General features: G+C 47.3%; 4 protein-coding genes across 4 annotated transcripts; 3 read left to right on the forward strand and 1 right to left on the reverse strand.

Moving 5' to 3' along the window:
* Positions 1–820: 820 nt before the first annotated feature.
* On the forward strand, positions 821–1,264 carry V2A60_008426 (uncharacterized protein; the record flags this gene model as incomplete). Its single annotated transcript, XM_083259699.1, has 1 exon — positions 821–1,264. The coding sequence occupies one exon, from the start codon at positions 821–823 to the stop codon at positions 1,262–1,264; it is 444 nt and encodes a 147-aa protein (XP_083115825.1).
* Positions 1,265–1,315: 51 nt separating this feature from the next.
* V2A60_008427 (uncharacterized protein) lies at positions 1,316–1,519 on the forward strand (the record flags this gene model as incomplete). The annotated part of the gene is made up of 1 exon (XM_083259700.1): positions 1,316–1,519. One exon carries the CDS (start codon positions 1,316–1,318, stop codon positions 1,517–1,519), a length of 204 nt encoding a protein of 67 aa, XP_083115826.1.
* A 3,976-nt stretch (positions 1,520–5,495) lies between these two features.
* Positions 5,496–6,215, forward strand: V2A60_008428 (uncharacterized protein; the record flags this gene model as incomplete). The annotated part of the gene is made up of 2 exons (XM_083259701.1): positions 5,496–5,804; positions 5,883–6,215. 2 exons carry the CDS (start codon positions 5,496–5,498, stop codon positions 6,213–6,215), a joined length of 642 nt encoding a protein of 213 aa, XP_083115827.1.
* A 5,996-nt stretch (positions 6,216–12,211) lies between these two features.
* V2A60_008429 (NACHT domain-containing protein) lies at positions 12,212–16,464 on the reverse strand (the record flags this gene model as incomplete). The annotated part of the gene is made up of 4 exons (XM_083259702.1): positions 12,212–12,726; positions 12,769–12,924; positions 12,997–15,484; positions 15,535–16,464. The coding sequence occupies 4 exons, from the start codon at positions 16,462–16,464 to the stop codon at positions 12,212–12,214; spliced, it is 4,089 nt and encodes a 1,362-aa protein (XP_083115828.1).
* Between the last annotated feature and the right edge of the window lie 2,683 nt (positions 16,465–19,147).

Genomic DNA, 19,147 nt, shown 5'->3' on the forward strand with positions numbered 1-19,147 from the left:
AGAATGCCAAGGACCAATGGAGGGAGAGCGTCGTGCGTTGGAGCAGCGACTAGGCAGCGCGGAGGGTGCTTTATTTTATTTTACTGGTACAAGTTGAGTACATTTGGTGTTTAATTTTCTAGAGTAGACGTTTCTCTTCTGAATAAAACTGTTTGATTTTTTCTCTCTCTTTCATTTATATCGGTCCGATCAAGATTGACGTGCATTGCAGCGACGCCATCTACGCTATGCAGTAGAGGCAGCTTAAGAGCTCACAGGCTGCCGCTTACACTTACACGGGCTCGCTGTTGGCTGGCTGGCTGCGGGCTGGCCTGGGCCAAATTTGGGTTTCCACTGCAAACCCGGGGGCGGCAAGCCATACATCGGTGTCTTTCCTCTTTGCCGTTTACTTCTCCATGCCTACTAAAAATCCCTTTGCCCAGACGCCTTGACCATGGTCCGACACTTGGTCTCAGTCTCTCGAAAAAGGGCCAGATCTGCGGGAATCTAGTCGCACTGTGTGCTCCACATCGCATCGCGGCCGGCCAAGATCGGCCGGAGTCTTCGGCCGAGCTTTAGTGGATCCCAGCCTTGCTGGAGCGACGGGGCAAAAGGGTACGTACCCTGCAGCTCGTCGGGGCATCACTCGCACAGCTGTCTGCTTTGCAAGAATACGTCCTTTCTCGTGATTCCGGTGGCGCTTTCTATTATTGCCAGCAGAATTATATGCGCAAAACGTTAACATATTTATTTCGCCATGATGGGATATATCGACTGCAGCATGTTGTCTTGCTGTGCACTCCGTCCCTTGCTCATCCCACTGCTCTAGCAAAGCGAAACAATGGCCACGCTGCATTTATTTGCTTTTGCACACGACAACCTGGAGCTAAAATGCTTCAGTCTTGTTGGTTTACTGTCCGTGCTTTACGCCATATACAGACGACTGCTCCCTCACCCACTGCCAGGCATCCCCCATGACCCTCAAGCAGCCAAGAGCCTCATGGGCGACGCCTCCGACATGCTGCGCGAGGTCGGCGTGACGCGAGAGCTCAACAGATGGCTGGCGAAGCAGGTGATCAAGTTCCAGGCACCACTCTGCCAGGTCTTTGTCGAGCCATTCTCCAAGCCCTTGCTGTTGCTGGCCGACTCGGTCGAGGCCCAGGACATCATGGTCCGCCGCCGCGAGTTTGACAGGTCCAGCTTCATCACCGATGCCCTGGCACCCCCGGACGGCTTCCACGCCCGCATGAAGACGGGCGCTTCCTGGAGGACCACGCGCGCCTAGCCGCAGGACCTCATGAGTCCGACCTTTCTCAACAATGTAGTCGGCCCGCGCATGTACCTTAACTCGCTGCGCCTGATTGACTTGTGGAGGCAAAAGTCGCGCGTGGCGGGCGGCCGCCCATTCGACGTAAACGAGGACCTGGACCACAGCGCCCTGGACGGAATGCTGTCGTTTGTGTTTGATGAGCAGTTTGAGCACACGGCTCTGGGGCCGCAGCTGGAGGCCGTGTCCAAGCTCGACGCCTCCACCGTATAGCAGGGACCTGGGCTCTTAGAGCTCCGAGCTTCGAATATCTGCTTAAGCGGTGACAAGAGCGCGAGACCACAATTTTGGAACAGAAGCACAATCATGAAAAGTAGCGTCCTGAATTTGCTGTTAGCATTGCATGCAATAGTGTTGATGCCTGATAGCATCGTGGTATTGATTCGCCGCTGCCTTGGCCATATTCTCGAGCTCCGCCACCATGCATCAGCTCGTCTCGCGGACCTTGCCCTGTTACGCCAATGCGCATGCACCTGGCGTAGTTGCGAGAGGTCAAATGTCCACCAGCGTTTGGCATATGCAGATGGTTGCTTGGGGTTGGCCTGGAACGTGCCGGGCGCGCTTCCATTGCTGCTCGGCGGCGGCCGCGGGAGCTGCAGCGACGAGTCCACGTGGTGCGTGTGCCACCAGTTCAGCACCTCGCTCGCGTCACCATTGTCGAGATGGATTGCGCGAATGTGCTTCCTGATTTACCACGGCACCACCCGCGCGACGACGTGCCCCTCTGCCCTCCCGCCGATGTGGTTGCGGCTGAAGAGCAACGCGGCGTGTGCCTCGTCCAATTCGACAACAATGCCAGACGATCTGAGTGGCCGCATGCAAGTTGCCCACCGCCTCGAGTCGATGGGCCTTTTCCTTGGGTGCTACGCCAACGCGAGGCCCGTCCTGGCCGAGAAGAACCCTCTTGCGCCCGACCCGCACGAGACGCACTTGACGCAACCTCCATCGTACTCTCACAGATGCGACTTTTGGAGTTTCCTCTTGGAGTGACTATTGCTAGACTTGACCCGTTGACTTGGGATGGCCTGCGACATTCGAGCGCATGAAGGCGGCCACCTCTTCGCTCACTGCCCGTATCTCCTGGATAATACCGGGATCCAGCCCCAGCCTGCCCAGTCCCTTGACATGGCTGGCAGCTTCAACAGGTGTAGGCTGGACAACGAGCGAGGCCAAGAGACCGACTTTGGTCTCCACATCTGTAAGCACAGACTCATCCGAAAAAAAAAAGCTATAGCCGACATCCATCATTGCAAAGGTAAAGTGCGGGTGAGGCTCCAGCAGCTTCAAGACCGCGTCCACTTCGCCCTGGTATATGCAACCATTCAAAGCCTGGCCACGCGCTATGGTCTCCTCTGGGCTATAGTGAGGTCTTGGCCGACATCTTGGTTAAGGGGGGTCGAGACGAGTGCAGCGAGGCGCTTACCGCGGGCTTGGATAGTTATTGTCTAGCTCGTCGACGTTTTTTGCGAGGCTGAGCATGGACTCTAGTGATTTTGGAATCCCAGTCGTAAAGACGAGCTTTGTTAACGCTTCGCGCAAACGCCTTACTAGAAACTGTCGATGGACACGCAGGGTATATTCTGGCTACGAAGTTGCGTACTTGTAAATCGCGCCGTTGGCCGTGGAAAAGCTGTCTCTGGTAGTGAGTGTAGCGAGCACTACACACATAAATACATATATATCGACTTGGTGAGTTGAAATATACCGTGTCATCGCTGCTTCTACGACATCTTGCGTTCTGACTTACCATAACTAGATACCATTTGTCCCTTCTAAGCCGTTGCGCTAACGACGGGCTATGCTACTAAAGAAGAGTATTACTACAGGCATAGCGCGATTTCTCTAGGTATATAGTAGCACATAACTACCCTACTTTAATACTAGTATAATACCTTAAAGTTTACTATAAGTCCTACTAAATTAGAAATATTTTTTAAATTCTACTTTTCTTTACTTCTCTAGTAGATTACTATAAAATATTACTAAAAGCTTTCTTTTTCCTTCTTTATTAATAATACCTCTTCCTTCTAATAATTTATCTTAAATTTTATTATTACTAGTACTTATTATAATAATAATAATATTTAAAAGCTTTAAAAATATATTTTTTTAAATAAATTAATAAATATTAAAAGGCTTAGTTATTATTAATAATAATAAAGAACTAATTATTTTAAGCTATTATATATATATTTCTTAAAGGCTTTAAAAATATATTTTTTTTTAAAAAGCTTAGTAATAGTAAAAGTAATAGTAACTATAATAATATAAAGAAAAATTTAATATAAAATATATTTCTTAGGATATTTATATTTATATATAATTCCTTAATAAAAAGAAGTATTTTCTAAAATCTACTAATATTAGTTATATACTATTATATACCTAGAGATATTATACTATGCCTATAGTAATACTCCTGAAGAAAGCTTACGAGCTTAGTATACATGATGTTGAAGTAATAGGCAACGGTGATCTATTAAGGGCTTGATGAGAAGCTGAATATTAGAGCTTCTACTCATTTATACGACGCTTGTTTGGCGAGTTGCGATTCCCTCGCGGCTATTGTGGTGGTGTATGTGGAGCGGATGGCCTGGGTGGTCGGCATAGAGTTAGCTAAAGCTCTACCCTAGGCTGATTAAGCTATAACTTACTTTTTATGAGGGAGTGACCATAGAGACCAAAAGATCAAGCAATGCCCGACTATGGCCAAACATCCCTAGCATTCGCTATAAGCTCTCTGCCACATAATCTTGCAAGGTGCACTGCCGGCCAGCCCAGTGCGCGCCCCGTATGCCTGTCGTTACCTGATATTTAATCTTTATTAATAATTATTGAGTAAAAGATATTAGAAAAATGTATTTATTTTATTTATATTATATATATCATAAACTTGGAAGATACTTATAATTTTACTTTTTCCTTCTACTAGCCTTTAACCTACTTATTAGATATATGTTGTCGAACTGCTATATACCAAAATACTTTACCAACTAGTGTGGTACCTACCTTTTGCCAGCGGACCAGTAACGCGACATATGTAAAGGTGAGCAAGATTTGCCACCTGCCTCGGAATAGGGGGGAGGAATAAGGGTGGTCGATTAGAGTGGAATCAGGGAACAAGCCGCGCACACATAACGTGATATGTGCGGGGTTCTTGAAGAAGAAGAGCCTTGTATTGCTGCGAGCTCAAGTCGCTTGTATTGCCAAACGTACGCTATAAAAAAAATGCGGCGATATATCCAAAGGTTCGTTCGGTAACGCGATGCGCCCGAGGATGGAGTTGGTTTGGGGCCTGCCGAATCTTAATCTGCTGGGGTCCCCGCCGTCCCTGTGACTGATCCTGCTCCCGTTCCTACTACAGAGGAGGCTTTGGTGGCCGTATCCGATGATTTGTGGCGCTGTGCGTATTAGCCTCTCTCGAAACGAGAGCTAGAGCTTACGAAAGACTACGAGACATACTATCAAACAGGAAACAATAACCGTGCACTGTCCGACCCGGAGTCCGTTAAAGTTCTTGTCGTGTTGCTCTAGGAGACTCGCGAAGCTGCCTAATGGAAGTTCTCTGTACGCTGTAAAGATGTTAAAGTGTCTGAGCAACTGGAGAAACTTGTTAAGCTCCTGGCTTTTGCGGATGGTGTGGTTAAGTAAGCCGTAAGCTTATAACCGTACGTAGCTCTTGCATGGTTGGTGGTCTCTGTCTTCATACCTGTATGGTTTCTTCCCTCACCGTATTTGAGTTGCTTATGGCTTCACTATGTTCTCACACTTTACCGAATTCTAGCTTCTTAGCAACGGGTTTGCCGAGCATAGGGCTATGGTGAAGGGTTTTGGCACCCTCTGCGAGCTTTTGTAGTACTGGAAAAACTATCAAGAGATATGCCTACTGTCCAAATTATCTGAATAGTATAGGCTGCTAGCTGGGCCATTATCTAACCTCTATTCGCATATTCAAGAATACTAAATCCGTGCCGTCTGTTATCTGTCTAAAAAGCAGCTCTCGCGCGCCTGGCAAAAAGTAGCATCTAGTGGTGACTGGAAGGAGAAGGAGGCGCTTATCACTGCATTAAGCGAACGCTGCCTCGTAAACTCTGCACCGTTGTAGCGAGAGGCAATTGTTCGGAGTCTCGCAGTGCAGAATGAAACGCTATAGCGGCTGTGTGCAGTAGAGCAGAGTATTGTCGAGACGATGCGCGACCAAAAAGAAGACAATAAAGTATCTGAGCTTTTGCAGGAGCTGCGGCAGTTGGCAGAAAAGTACGAGAGCGGGAGGGATATTAACCCCGGCCTGGTCAAGGGTACCTCTGAATGGTTCTTTAGCGATGAAGCTCTTCTGAACTGGCGTGACTCTGCTGGCGCTGGCATCTTTTGGCTGACGGCTGGGCTAGGCTGCGGCAAGTCGGTCCTCGCCAAGATACTGGTCAAGGGCGGCCATCTGACGCGCCCCCTGACAACTGTGGACGTTGGCGCGGCCACATTTACCACAAAATCCGCGAGTGTTTGCTACTTCTTCTTTAAGGATGGCGAAGAAAAACGAACGACTATAATAGTTGCCCTTTGTGCTATTCTGCACTAGTTACTGTCCGATGATTCACTGACCGATATCCGGACGCGTCCTGCGCTCGTCGAGTACCGCAAGAATGGTCGTCTGCTGATGGATGATGCCGATCGCCTATGGGGTCTTCTGGTGCAATGTGCGGCCAGCATGAATGGTCGAGATGTTATTTGCGTGTTGGATGCTCTCGACGAGTGCCATGTGGCGGCGCGAAACCAATTTCTGTACACCCTGGATACCTTTTATGGCGACAAAAATGAGACGTCTGCGACCGAGAACCTCAAATTTTTTATCACGAGTAGACCTTATGATGATATTGAACGATCCTTATGTCCATTTATAGGAAAAATATAGTGTTTCTGCTTTGATGTGGATGAGCGTCACGAACAGATTAGCTACGATATTGACCTTGTAATCGACTACAGCGTTAGGGATTTTGCAAAGCATCTCGGCCAGGCTGCCTGCAACGAAATTGCAACTAGCCTTAAGGAGAAAGGGATAAAGACGTATCTATGGCTGGGATTGACCCTAAGTATTATTAAAGACGACCTGAGCCTATATAGCCGGCTCACAGACGTTAAAACACTCATCTCTGACATTCTGCTGTAAGTTTTGGCTGCCTACGAACGGATTCTTGATCAAAGTAAACGCGAAGAAATCATAATAATACTTCTTAAGATCATGCTAGTGGCCATACGTCTGCTGAAACTCGACGAGGCTAATTTTGCTCTGACGTATGCGCTGGCAGATCTCGTCACCGAAGAGGACCTGGAGCCCTGGAGAGGCGACTTTAAGACCACTGTGAAGAATCTTTGCGGGCTTATTATTAGCGTCTATGACGACGAACTTCATTTTATTTATTTGACGGCGCGTGAGTTTCTAGTGAAAGATCTACGGTAGGGAAAGAGTAGGAGGTGGCAGGGAAGGCTCGCGGACCCTCGGCTACCGCACGAGGCTATGGCCCGGGTATGTTTGTAGTATCTACAGCGCTCCGGAGGCTACGAACACGAAGAAGACGACTATACCGATTATTATGACGATGAAGAAAGGGAAAAGCCCCTTTTGCGCTATGCATGCACATATTGGGCTCACTACCATCGCTTGTCGGGAGATGAGTCGATGTAACACTTGCTGACACAGACGCGCAAGTTGTGTGACCCTGAAGACTCGGCTTTGGTGGCGTGGTCTGCGAGATGCCTGCGAAAAGTGGACGTTTTTCCCAGGGAAGTGGTTGTTGGCCGCCGCTTACTCTCGCTATATGCGCCGGCCTGCCTAACGTGCTGGAAGATTTACTCTATGCTGCTGATAACGCCACGATTGAGCAGGATGGTAGATGGGGTATGGCTCTTGTCGTAGCCATTCGAGTCAAAGCGAAGAGTTTTGCTGGCTTCTTATCTAAAAAGGTGTAAATGTTAACGTAGATTCGTGGCGCGTGGAATATCCGCTTAAGGCAGTAGCTGTGAATGAACGTAATCTTGACCTCATAGAGCTTCTCTTATTATATGGAGTAGACCCGTTATATAAGGTTAAAATGGACTATCCATTTTTTGGCATTGAAATGACTATTATCGAGCGAGTTGCTAAGCAAGAGGACCGTGCTCTATTTAAAGCTATGGCCGTAAGCCTCACTAATGTAGACTCGGCCGAGGCTGTCATCGCGGCCGTTGCTAGCGGCCTCTTCCCGCGAGGCTCTGCGTGCATGGCTATGCTTTTAAACATGCTGCCCGACAATATCCTTGGCAAAGACGAGATTCTCTCCCGCCGCGTGGCAAAAGTATTGCTGACGCTCCCCGGTACTGGGGAGAGGGCAGTTCTGCTTATCTTTGGCTTGCAAAATCCACGCCTCGTATTCTATAAGTCTATATTTCCTCGTCTTATCGTGAGAGAAAGCGCACGTGCGCGTTTGAAGTGTCTTCCACTTGAAGACCTAATATCTCATGCTTTCATTTCCTCTCGTATACTTGTCGAGGCCGCGAAACGTGGTGATGAGACGACTTTTATGGCATTGGCTAGATGCGGCCAAAGCGACAGCTACGACGAAAAGGCGCTCTTGAAAGCCGCAGTTCGGAACGTTTTATACGGTTCCTCTATAGTCAATGTCCTAGAACTCGACGGAGAAGACATTGCGAGCGACGAAAGGCTTCAGCACGAGCTACTTAGCACCGGCCAGCCCGAAGCTCTGCTTCCCATTTTTGACAAGATTCCGCGGTATACGCTGCCAATTGGGCACCTAATTGCTGTTATGGCGCTTGACCCGACTTTCCTAGCAGGGCGCTCGTCGGTTGACGTGATGAGCAAAGTGCTGAGCCGTTGTTCGTCCTAGCCGTTGGTGGACTTTGGGCTGCTCGAACTCGCTGCGCAGGAGGGAAGCGCCTCGCTCATGCAGTTGCTGCTGGAGAATGCTCCTGGTGATGCTGCCACAGCCAAGCCGCTGCTTATCGCCACCAGGTCGAATTGGCGGCATGGCGTGAATGTGGCGCAAGTATTGCTAGAGGCACTCGGATCTGAATTTGTGGCTGCGACCTCTATTTTGATACAGGCGGACGGGCACTATATGGAGTTTATTCTTAAGCGATATGCAGATCGCATTACACTTACGCCCGGACTTGTGTCTGCGATAGAAAGCGAAGCGGCATTTCATTTGCTCTACAAGTGGAAACCACGCGAAGTAACGTCGGCGACTCTGTCAGGGCTCCGAATAGATTGGTTGGCTATCAGCCACCACTATAGAGCACGGATATTCAGGACAAATCATCTTTTAAACACTTTAATACCTCTAACACTTATACTACGACGAACTTTACTAGAGTTCGTTAAAAATTTATATAGCCCTATAAAATAATAAGAAGTAGAGTTTATTAAAAAATTAATATAGAGTTTATTAAAGTAAAAGAAACTATATAGCTAAGTAAAATAAGTATAATATATATTATTAGAAAGAGATTTATAAGGAAAGTTTAATTTCTAAGTTATAGGTTTATTTTATATAATATAATATTATTATAGTATTATAAAGTTTAGTATAGTTAGGGTTAAAGTAGGTTAGGGATATTACTTATAATAGCTTATTATATATATTAGGTTAGGGAAAAGTAGTTATAAGGGTTAGTATATATTACTAAGATATACCTATATATAAGGGGAAAAATAGTTATTAGTATATTATAAGTTTATTAGAAATAATAGAGCTATTTATATATAATAACTAATACCTATTTATATTTTATTAGAAATACTAATAGGTATATATTACTAAGGAGGTTAGTATATATTTAGTAAATTATTATATAATAATTTAACTAATAATATAGAAAATAATTATTAATAAAATATAAGAAATTCCTAGGTTAATCTAATAATAAATAAAGTTAGTAAAGTATAAGTTACCTAATTAAATATATCTAATTCTATATATTAAGGAACTAAAAAGTAATAGGATATAGTATTAATTATACTAGTATATAATATATAAGATTTAGGTTATATAATAATATTATAAAGAAAAGTATAAATAGGTTAATAAGTAAAAAAAAGGTAACTATATCTAAGCTAAAAAAAGATAACTATATTAGTTACTATAGATAGAGGGTATTTAGTACTAGAGGTTATTCTATAGCTATATAGCTAGTAGTTAGTTTAAGGTTAAAGGTATAGTTAGTATTAAGATTAATATTATTTAGAATATACTAAGGGTTTATAATAAAGTTAAAGAAGAGAATTCTAGTTAAGCTACTATATTAGCTATATTAGATAAATAGGATTATATATAAGAATAGCGATATAAAGATAGCTAGGGTATATAATATATAAAAGAATTAGACCTAAAGAATAAAGCTAATTCGTAGTTATAGTAGGTTAGATAAACCTAGTATTTAAAGGGATTAGAAATAGAGAAATTATAATAGTTAACTAAGGACCTAGCTAAGGATAAATTAGTATTAGGTTATATAAGTAAGTAATACTATATATTATTAAATAAAATATATATAATATATTAGTTATACTAGATTAGGTTATTATCTATATTTAAGATTAACTAATATAAGATATCTATATAAACTAAGTAGCTATTTAAGCTATAAATAAAAGTTAATTTATAATAATAATATAAAGGTATAATATATAAGATTATTTATATTATTTATTATACTAAGTAATAGTTATAGGAAGAGAAACTACTATATATAATAATAAGTAAGTAGAACTAATATTAGAAAGAGTTTATTAAGGTATATACCTAATACTAGGTAATATAGAAATACTAAGCTAAGTTAAGTATCTAAGAAGAATATAAATAGTAGGATAATAAGAGTAGTAGTAATAAGGATAATAATAGTTATTTTCTTCCGTGAGCATCCGCCTTGGGAAGGTGCGGGTTCCACCACAAAAAAACGCGGCACTGTGGATCCACCTGTTGATGCCTGGCGCGATCTTTCTGCCGGCAGAGTCCCAAGAGAGGCAAAGCGCCTGCGGCGAGAAAATGGTCCGCGATCCTGCGCTGCTAACCACTGCAGCGCCAAGCACAAGGATGAGCAAGCACGTCGCAGATCGAGGACAGAGTGAAGTGCAATAGACCGGGTTAAGAGTCTGATCAATGCGCAAGCACACAACAATGTGTCAAATTATAGATGGCGTTATCCCCGTTCCCTTTTACATCTAGGCTCAGCCCCTGCTTGAACAGGCTACTGAGAAAACCTGGACTGCAATGCCTGCCTTTCCGCCCATCCTGAAAACCTAGCAGAATCCCAAAATGGCATGGCATACGTTGGCAGAAAAGCTGGCAGAATTCCAAAAAGAGAATAGTTTGTGCTGGCAGAAAAAGTTAACGGAATTCCAAAAAGAGTATGGACTCTAATGGCAGAATAATCCGGCAGAAATCCAAAAAGAGAATAGCTTACGCTAGCAGAGTTGGCAGAATTCCATGAAGAGTATGATTTCCGTCGGCAGAAAAGCTGGCAGAAATCCCAAAAGAGTAAAGTTTGTGCTGGCAGAATAGTTGGCAGAATTCCAAAAAGAGTATGGACTCTGTTGGCAGAAAAGCTGGCAGAACTCTAGGAACTAGCAAGCAGCTCTTCATTGGCTGTTTTTGACGCGGATTCTTGTCAACAGGTGCCACGAACTTCCACATCAAGGAATGGCGTTCCCTCTGTGCCAGACCCGGATTGGAGCACAATACGACGACAATAACAATGTCCAAATCTGTCTCCTTGCCACTTTTGGTCCTGCTGTAGATAGTATACATTTACTCTAGTTGCGTTGCTACTTCCAGGCCTCCCACCACCTATACAGTCATGCTTCTGGCAAGTGTCTACTATTCGCAAGTCTACCTTTGATCTTTCAATTTAGACCCCTTCCATTCCTGGATGCCTCCTATTTTTTGCATCGCTTCCATTTCGGAGTCGTTTCCGCTTCTGGGCCATTTTGCACTTCGTAATCCCCGTTATTACCACCCCCATGGCCCGCCACCCCGCCTCTGAACCCACGACCCCATCGCGTCACTCAGCAAGTTCCTGACAAGTTTCTTGTCGCTCATAGCTTTATGGCTTCCCCATGCTCGACGCCACTGGCTGGCAGCTTTCCGTCTCTCTTTTTGACGCACTAATGCCTCGCATATAGGTCCACTTGCCTGCATGTCTACTTTCGATCCTCCTCCTTCCACTTGAGGGTTTTGCAGCCTGTCCGATTTCGATCCCTTCCGCTTTCCTTCCGCTTCAGTTCTCTGCATCTTCAAGGCGATCTCTGACTCTGAATCCTTTCGATTTCTAGAGCACATTCTGGCCTAGTCACTTCTACCTCTTTTACTCCTTTGAGAAAAAGTCAAATCAGCCGTAAATGCGGCAGGTAGTGTACAGGATGCGGGAACGAAGATCTCCTAATGGACTGGCCGTTTTCTGTTTGTTTCTTGTTGCCCTACTTTGGTTCTAGTTGCCTGCACTCATTACCTGTCGGCAGTATAGCACCATATTTTGGTCATCGGCTCCGGCCTCGCATACTTATGAAGTTTGTCTTATTGATACATACCGTAAAAACCGAAATGGGTGTCGCGGGTGAACACCTACATAACAAACTTAGTGGGGGGGTGTCCAAAAATAGCTTGTACCTGCTAAGTACCTTTTTTCCTGGGCTTAACAATGCTTAACGGCTAGTTACTGCTTAATATGTAGCTGTGAAAAGTAACAGCCAGAAATGGCCTGCAGGCTCAAAAAGTCAGTAGTACTCAATACAATTCCAGCAGGCAAAGAGTTAATCGCAGACTGAACGCTAGTGACTGCTATATAGATTCCACCGTAATTGTGACAAACAGTCCTTCATCATCCCCCGCAGTCAGAATTGTCATTTTCGGGTTAGGACTATTCATTAGCCAAGCTCTCCCCACTACTAGTAGACGGATAGTCTGCTGGCCGAGCTCCGTTTAGCCACTCCCCAACTTCATTCTGTTGAATATCGATAAATAATTCCGTGTCGCCGTCTGGCATCTTGACGCAGGACTTGCCTTGGTCGATATACCAACTTAATTGTTCGCTAAAACTTCGTTCAAGTAAAGCCTTATAGATAGTGGGGATGATGGACCCCTTAAGGCGGGCGCGAGAGAAGGTTTTGTGCCTATGCATGAAGATATCGACGGCGCCCTTTCGCACGCTCCCAACCTCGTCACCGAGTCGTGCCACTACAGCCGTAAGCACCTCGTCAGGTAGCGCTTCGCGCTCGCTCAGGGCCTCAACGGTAGCCTGTCGCACCTCCCAGTTGTCGTCACCAAGCCGCGCCGCCACATCCGTCAGCAACTCGTCAGGCAGCGCCACACGCCTACCGAGGGTCTTAACGGCCGCCTGTCGCACTTCATCATCCTCGTCGTGAAGCCGCGCCGCTACGACCGTCAGCACCCTATCGAATAGCGCACCGCGCGTACCTAAAGCCCCAACCGCGGCCCATCGCACGCAGCTATCCTCGTCATCAAGCCGCGCCGCCACAGCCGTTAGCACCCTATCAGGCAGCGCCACACGACTACCTAAGGCCTCAACCGCGGCCCGTTGTACGTCCCCGTCCTCGTCGTCGAGCCGCGCCGCTATGGCCATCAGTACCTCATTAGGTAGCACCTCGCGCCCGCCTAGGGCCTCAACGGCGGCCAATCGTATACACCAGTCCTCGTCGCCGAGCCGCGCCGCTATACTCGCTAGCACATTATCAGGCAGCACCGCGCGCCTGCTCAGGCTATAGTTGGCGGCCGATTGCACGTCCGCGGACCCGTCGCTGAGCCGCGCCGCTATACCCGCCAGCACATTATCAGGCAGCTCCGCGCGCCTACTCAGGCTATAGATGGCGGCCGATCGCACACGCCAGTCCTCGTCGTCAAGCCGCGCCGCTATAGCCGTCAGTACCTCATTAGTCACCGCCACGCCCCGGCCTAGGACGTGGACGGCGGTTGATCGCACGTACCAGTACTCGTCGCCGAGTCGTGCCGCTACAGCCGTCAGCACCTTATCAGGCAGCGCGGCGTGCCCGCCTAGGGCCTCAACAGTGGCCTGTCGCACCATCCCGTCCTCATCATTAAGCCGCGCCACCACAGTCATCAGTACCTCGACAGGCAGCGCGGCGCGCCCGCCTAGGGCCCGGACGGCGGCCACTCGCACGTCCCTGTCCTCGTGGTCGAGCCGCGGCGCCACCGCTTCAATAATACTTCGCGGAATTGAGGCCCGAGATTCCAGTGACTGTAGGATGGCCTTCCAAAAATGAAGAGACTCGTTGCTCAAGGCAGACATCAGGGCTAGCTCAGGAAATTCAACTTCACTAGCTAGCTTTGTGCTGTTGATGAATTTCCATTCAAACAGCAGCCACTGTGCTAACCGTTTTTCTAAGGCTCCCCGTGTTGGCAACTCTCTCGTTATTTCGCTCAAGCAATGCATGACTAGTCGCTGATGCGTAGGACCCAAGATGTCGAGCGGTTCCTGCTCGATTGTATTGATGAACTCGGGTGCCTGGCGACTTACGTCAAGCAAGCCGGCAACAAAGCGCCAAAAAATGTCGTAGCGGGCTGTGTATTTGTGTTTTCGAAGAAACTCTACGGGGCAGTCCGCTTTTGCCACAGTATCTATGCTGCTGAGTGTCAGGAACAAAAGTTGTCCTTCCGGGTCTTTCCACTGCCGCACAAAATACCGTGCCGCAAAATACTCTTGAAAAGTTAGATGTATAAAGTGGTAATGTCGGCTATGATATTCTAATGAGACATCTGACGGCCGTAGGAAAGAGATTGACGGCAAGGTCTTGTCAGGTAAGAGGTTCGGAGTAAAGTGGTCCGATATGCCGTCCAAGTGTTCCGATGAAAAATCTATTATGTCGTTGAGCAGCCCAGTGAAGGCGAGGCTCTCAATGAACGCCATCTCATCCTTGACGAATCCTTCAACCTTCTGTCTGCCAGCCGTTGTTAAATATTCCTTAGTTAACTCTTTGCCGTCGTGTTTCTTCTCCAGTCGCAGGATATCCTTCTTCCACAATTTCATCTCGATTGTTTCACACATGCCAGTCATGGTATTCAGTATAGCGTTAGATTTCAGGTCATCCCAGGTATAACAAAGGGCGTCTAGCTGAATTGGGATGCGCACAAGACCCTGCATGAGCCAATGCTCTTGAAGAAAAGACTGGACTTTGTCGATTTTGGTCTGATCAGCTTTGGCGGTTCTTGGGTTTATGAACGATTTTTTAATATACTCGTTCACCTGATCGGGGCCGAATCCAATTGTTTCTAATTCGAGGTGTAGGTTCGCCGGAGGCTTAGTGGATGGTCGGGACGTGACGATGACGTTAGGCTGGCTCAATAGCTCGGTAAAAAAGCGGGCCATCCCGCCGTCGCCTGTCAGGTCCTCGGATACCTCGTCTAGGCCGTCGAGGAGAAATAGAGTATTGTTGCGCTCAGCAGCTAACACACGGGACAACGCTCCAGCGGGGTTCTGTCCATCCGTCGGCAGCAAGAATTCATGGCTAAAGAGATCTTCAAAGGTATACTTAGCCATACTGCGCCGTTCTGGCAGCTTTAGATTTCGTAGAGGCACCCAAAGCACACGGTCAAACAATTCGTTCCATTTACGGTACGTGCCTTTGGTAAATTCATAGATAATCTTTTTGCACAATGTGCTCTTGCCGGCGCCCGCACGTCCCCGAATCAATATTCTTCGTGGGTACATTAGTTGGCTGTCTTTTCCTTCGCGTTTATTGAAAATTGTCGCCAGCTCGACCTGCATAGTCGTGTCCGGTCTCTCAACCTTTTGTCGGATTAGGATGGAAAACGGGGATGGCGCTGCGCGCCCTTCCTTTTTGGAATGACTTGCGTCTCTGCCAGATTGTTCTATAATAGCTAGGTTGATGTAGCACTGATCCATTGACAGTGGCTCGCCCGAGAGTCGTTCAATTTTGAGCCTGTCTGCCGTGTAGTGTTTGTCGCGTATGAGCCTGTCGGCTTGCTCGAGCGGAGTTCCTGCGCGGATCTTCTCTACAATCCCGCGGACTTTACCGGCGACTTTCTCGTAGTCTGGACATCGAGGGTCTCGGAACTTATTCATCAGAGAGTGCGGTCGATCGAGGGGTAACGGATCAGGGATAATATCTAGCGTCGCGGAGGACCTATCGACCAGCTGGGAGCGTCAGATATAGGACAGAGAGCATTAAGTTCCGCGATACGTACCTGTTTTCTTTGGTGGAACCAACCTGGTAGCCAGGGAAATGCTTTCTGTGGTAGGCTGGTCGTCCCCAGTTCATAGAAGGCGAACACTTCACAGGACTTATCTTTGTGTTGACAAAGTTGGGTGAGCCTGCGAATGCCTTCCTCCAGCTCAAAAGTTGATCCCTTTACACTGTCAAGTAGCCTGCTCACCGCTCGACCTTGAAGTGCAGCCTTGGCCTTCAGACCTGCCTCTGCCCAGGCGGTGACGTCTTGGAACGACGTTCCTCGGAACGGCGTAGCGAGGAAGACAATGCCGCGTGTAGCCACTCTTATACGGTAATACCCGTTCCCCTCATCGTCCGCGCGCACAAGAGCTCTCATCAAGACGAGGCCGCCGAGGCATGAGGCAATGAAGACAATACAACGGTCTTGTTGGCCTGCGCTACCCGCGAAAAGCGCACTCCTGATGCCTTCAAGCAGAAGAAGAGCATATTCCTCGATTGTTTTTTGGACTGAATCGGATGGCACGAGTAAATCAGCCGGCCAATCGCACGTGAAAATCCTGACACCTTCCACGCTCTCTGGAAGCATACCCGGGTGCAACCAGTTGACCCATGTGCGGTCGTTCTTTGGGTCTCGTGGGTCCTTCCATGTCCACGTGTCTCGAGATGTCGTATCGAGTCCATGGATGGCGATGATGTCGATATCTGTGTTGGCTTCGTTCCGGTCGCGTGTGACTTCTACGAGATGGACCCCTCTGTATGTGGGCGGTGATGGATCCGGGCCGTCGTCCGCTGTAGATGCTGCTCGTTTTGAACGAGGTGTTGGACGGAGCCACAGAAGAATAAAAATCGTCCCGCCCAGGAAACAAAGGAGCGTTATCCATCCGGCGGACAGGTCCAGACTGAGCCTGGTGAGCCCAGTGGTTTGCTCAGCTGTATTGGTGGCCATGACAAGCGGGGTGGGTGCTGAACCTAGGGCCCTTGTGGCCTGGATCAACTGTCCGCTTCGGCGCCGGGCTAAATGACGCGGAGAAACACTAAGAAGCAAAAACAACACGTACGGAGATGGAAATGGTGATACAGGGAGCGCCGAAGAGGCTGTTGAGAAGCCGCTGCGAAGAGGAGAGGGGCAATGCAATGTCTGAAATAAGGCCGATCTGCGAAAGTTGATAGTTCTCCGACGACTGGCAGCTCACCGCCGCGCCAAAGTCACCCCAAGTGCGAGGTCGAATAGAAACACAAGTCTATGGAGAAAAAAAAAATAGCCGAAACGGATGACTGTCTGGGCAAGGTTGGCAGACGAAGAATTGTTGTCCAGAGTTTGTGGTGGAGTGTCACGGTTATTCCCCACTGCTGCATGACTAGGTATGACGCTCATGTAACTCGGGATCGTTCGTCAGTTGGTCACATAAGTATTTCTTCATTTCGGCCGTTATTCGGCTGCGCCGCCCGGCGCGGCCTCTTCGTTGCGGCATTTCGCTTTTGGGTAGTGTACAAAGTTGTACGAAACGCTGGACGGTTCGGGGGCTGCATAGGTTCACAGAGACGATATCTTTGGTCGAGAACCTTCGGCCCAGTGGGAACAAGCAATTTCCATTGCTTATTCTTAGTGTCTGTTACAGTGGAGAGTGGAGGTACTTCTAAGGTACCCAGCAGGTCAGCAGCCAAAAATAGCGGACGTCCCTCCCCACCTGGCTACTAAAACTCACTATATGCACCCGCGACACCCATTTCGGTTTTTACGGTATTTTTGCATTTGATTTCCTTAAAAATATATTAATCATAATATTATTATTATGCGCAAAACCAGCTTGAGGTTATACTCTGTCTTTTATGATTAAAGCGCGCTGTAATAGCTAAAACATGGGCGGAACTGGCGCCAATTTATAGGCCAACGGGCCTGTAAACTAGCGTACCGGCCTGTAAAAGCCCACTAAACCCGCCCATTCCTAACTGTTATAGCGCGCTTCAATTATAAAAGACAGAGAGCGTAACCTCAAGCTAATGAATGAATGAATACTTGGTCTGAGTATTAATAAGTACTTCGAAGCTAGGTTATCTGGTCGATGGAACCAGGAGAATATACGAATTGTTGCTGACCTTGCATGGCGCAGCCAGAATGCCACTTGGTACCAACCTGCTACTGACCAATTGGTCCCGAGCTTGCCACACCGGAAAAGGTTCAAAAGCCATTGGTCCAAAAAAGAAAGCGCAGTGTCAAGGACCAAATGAAAACAAGAAACAAATGAAAAGGCGTGAAGTGGAGTAGGAGGAAACTTGGAAGATGCAGCAATCACTTAGGTTCCGGCCTACCATTGACGATGAAGGAATATTTAAGCCTACGAATCGTCGCGAGTAGAATTAAATGCGAAATCAAACGTATCGCAGCAATAATGCTTTCAATGCAAGAGATACAGCAACAAACCTTGGCAGTATGGGACAGGGCGCAGTCATTCAACGAGATCCGGGCCCGAAACCAGTTTTACATGGAGCAAAGTCGAGATGGGAACTATTGTGTAGCTCCATACAACCTGGGGCCAATGACTGATGAACAGTGTCAGCATATTGACACTTTGATGCGGCTGCAATCCTACGGCATAATTCCTCTAGGGGGTGTCCACCCCACAGGAATTCATTGGGAACAAGTCGATGGAGAATATGTTCGTACCAGATTCTTGTCTGACTTCTCCTTTCTCATAAGTGATAGCGACGAAACAATGTGTTTCTTAGACAAACTCAAAGCCGACGACCGTCTCAACAAGCAAGTTAGGGATTGTTATCAGAATACAGACATATTCACCATCGAAGACAGCCCGATGACCGTACAACGAAGAGCCCGAGATCCAAAACAGCTACATAAGCAGCCCTTCACTGTTCTTGAAGGTGTTGAAGGTCCTGTGAATCTGGCGGATCACGGTTTGGAGGAGATCGGTGTCCTCACATCGGTCGGTGTCTATCTCTGCCGTGTGATGTTGAAAATCGACCAGGATGAATTCATGAAAGGATCAGACTCTGAAGTGGCACAAGTGATGCAGAGTCTTCACTTGCTCCAAACTATAGAGAGCTATGCACAGCAGACTTTGACTCAAACGGATAATGTACACGAGACTTGGAAGTCAGACTAGATGAGGTGGATTGGAATATCTCGGAAGCGTCAGAGACTGCTACGCAAGCTGGTGGAAATGTGGCACTGCCGAAAGAAACGGTTCCAGGCCCTTGAATTTTCATTTGCCTAACCGATACGATGAAATCGGCGGACGAAGTTGAGATACGTGCTGACGAAGGTTCTCTTTATTACATACTGCTGGCTTTCCAGCAATAAGTTGGGAAAATGGATGCAGCTGCAGGAAAGCATCAGCATGGCGCTAAAGTTTTGTTCGAAGGTTGCAGAGGCTCTTATGTGTAGTTTGGCCTGTGAGGCTGCTTCAATGAGACTAAATGAGGCTGTCGCGAGGGGTCGTATGCGGTTTCGGGGATCAACTCAGTGAGGTGTGCAAGGTCATCATCACTCAGACTAGCCTTGCCTGTGCACCATCTCGCGAGGTGCTTGGTTCTGACCACATCTTTGATAAGGGAAACCATGGGCTGTAGCGTTTGTTCTAATTGGTTGTTGTATTTACTGTAGCTACATT

The sequence above is a fragment of the Cordyceps javanica genome, chromosome 5, assembly GCF_051103115.1.
Source record: "Cordyceps javanica chromosome 5, complete sequence".
NCBI lineage: Eukaryota > Fungi > Ascomycota > Sordariomycetes > Hypocreales > Cordycipitaceae > Cordyceps > Cordyceps javanica.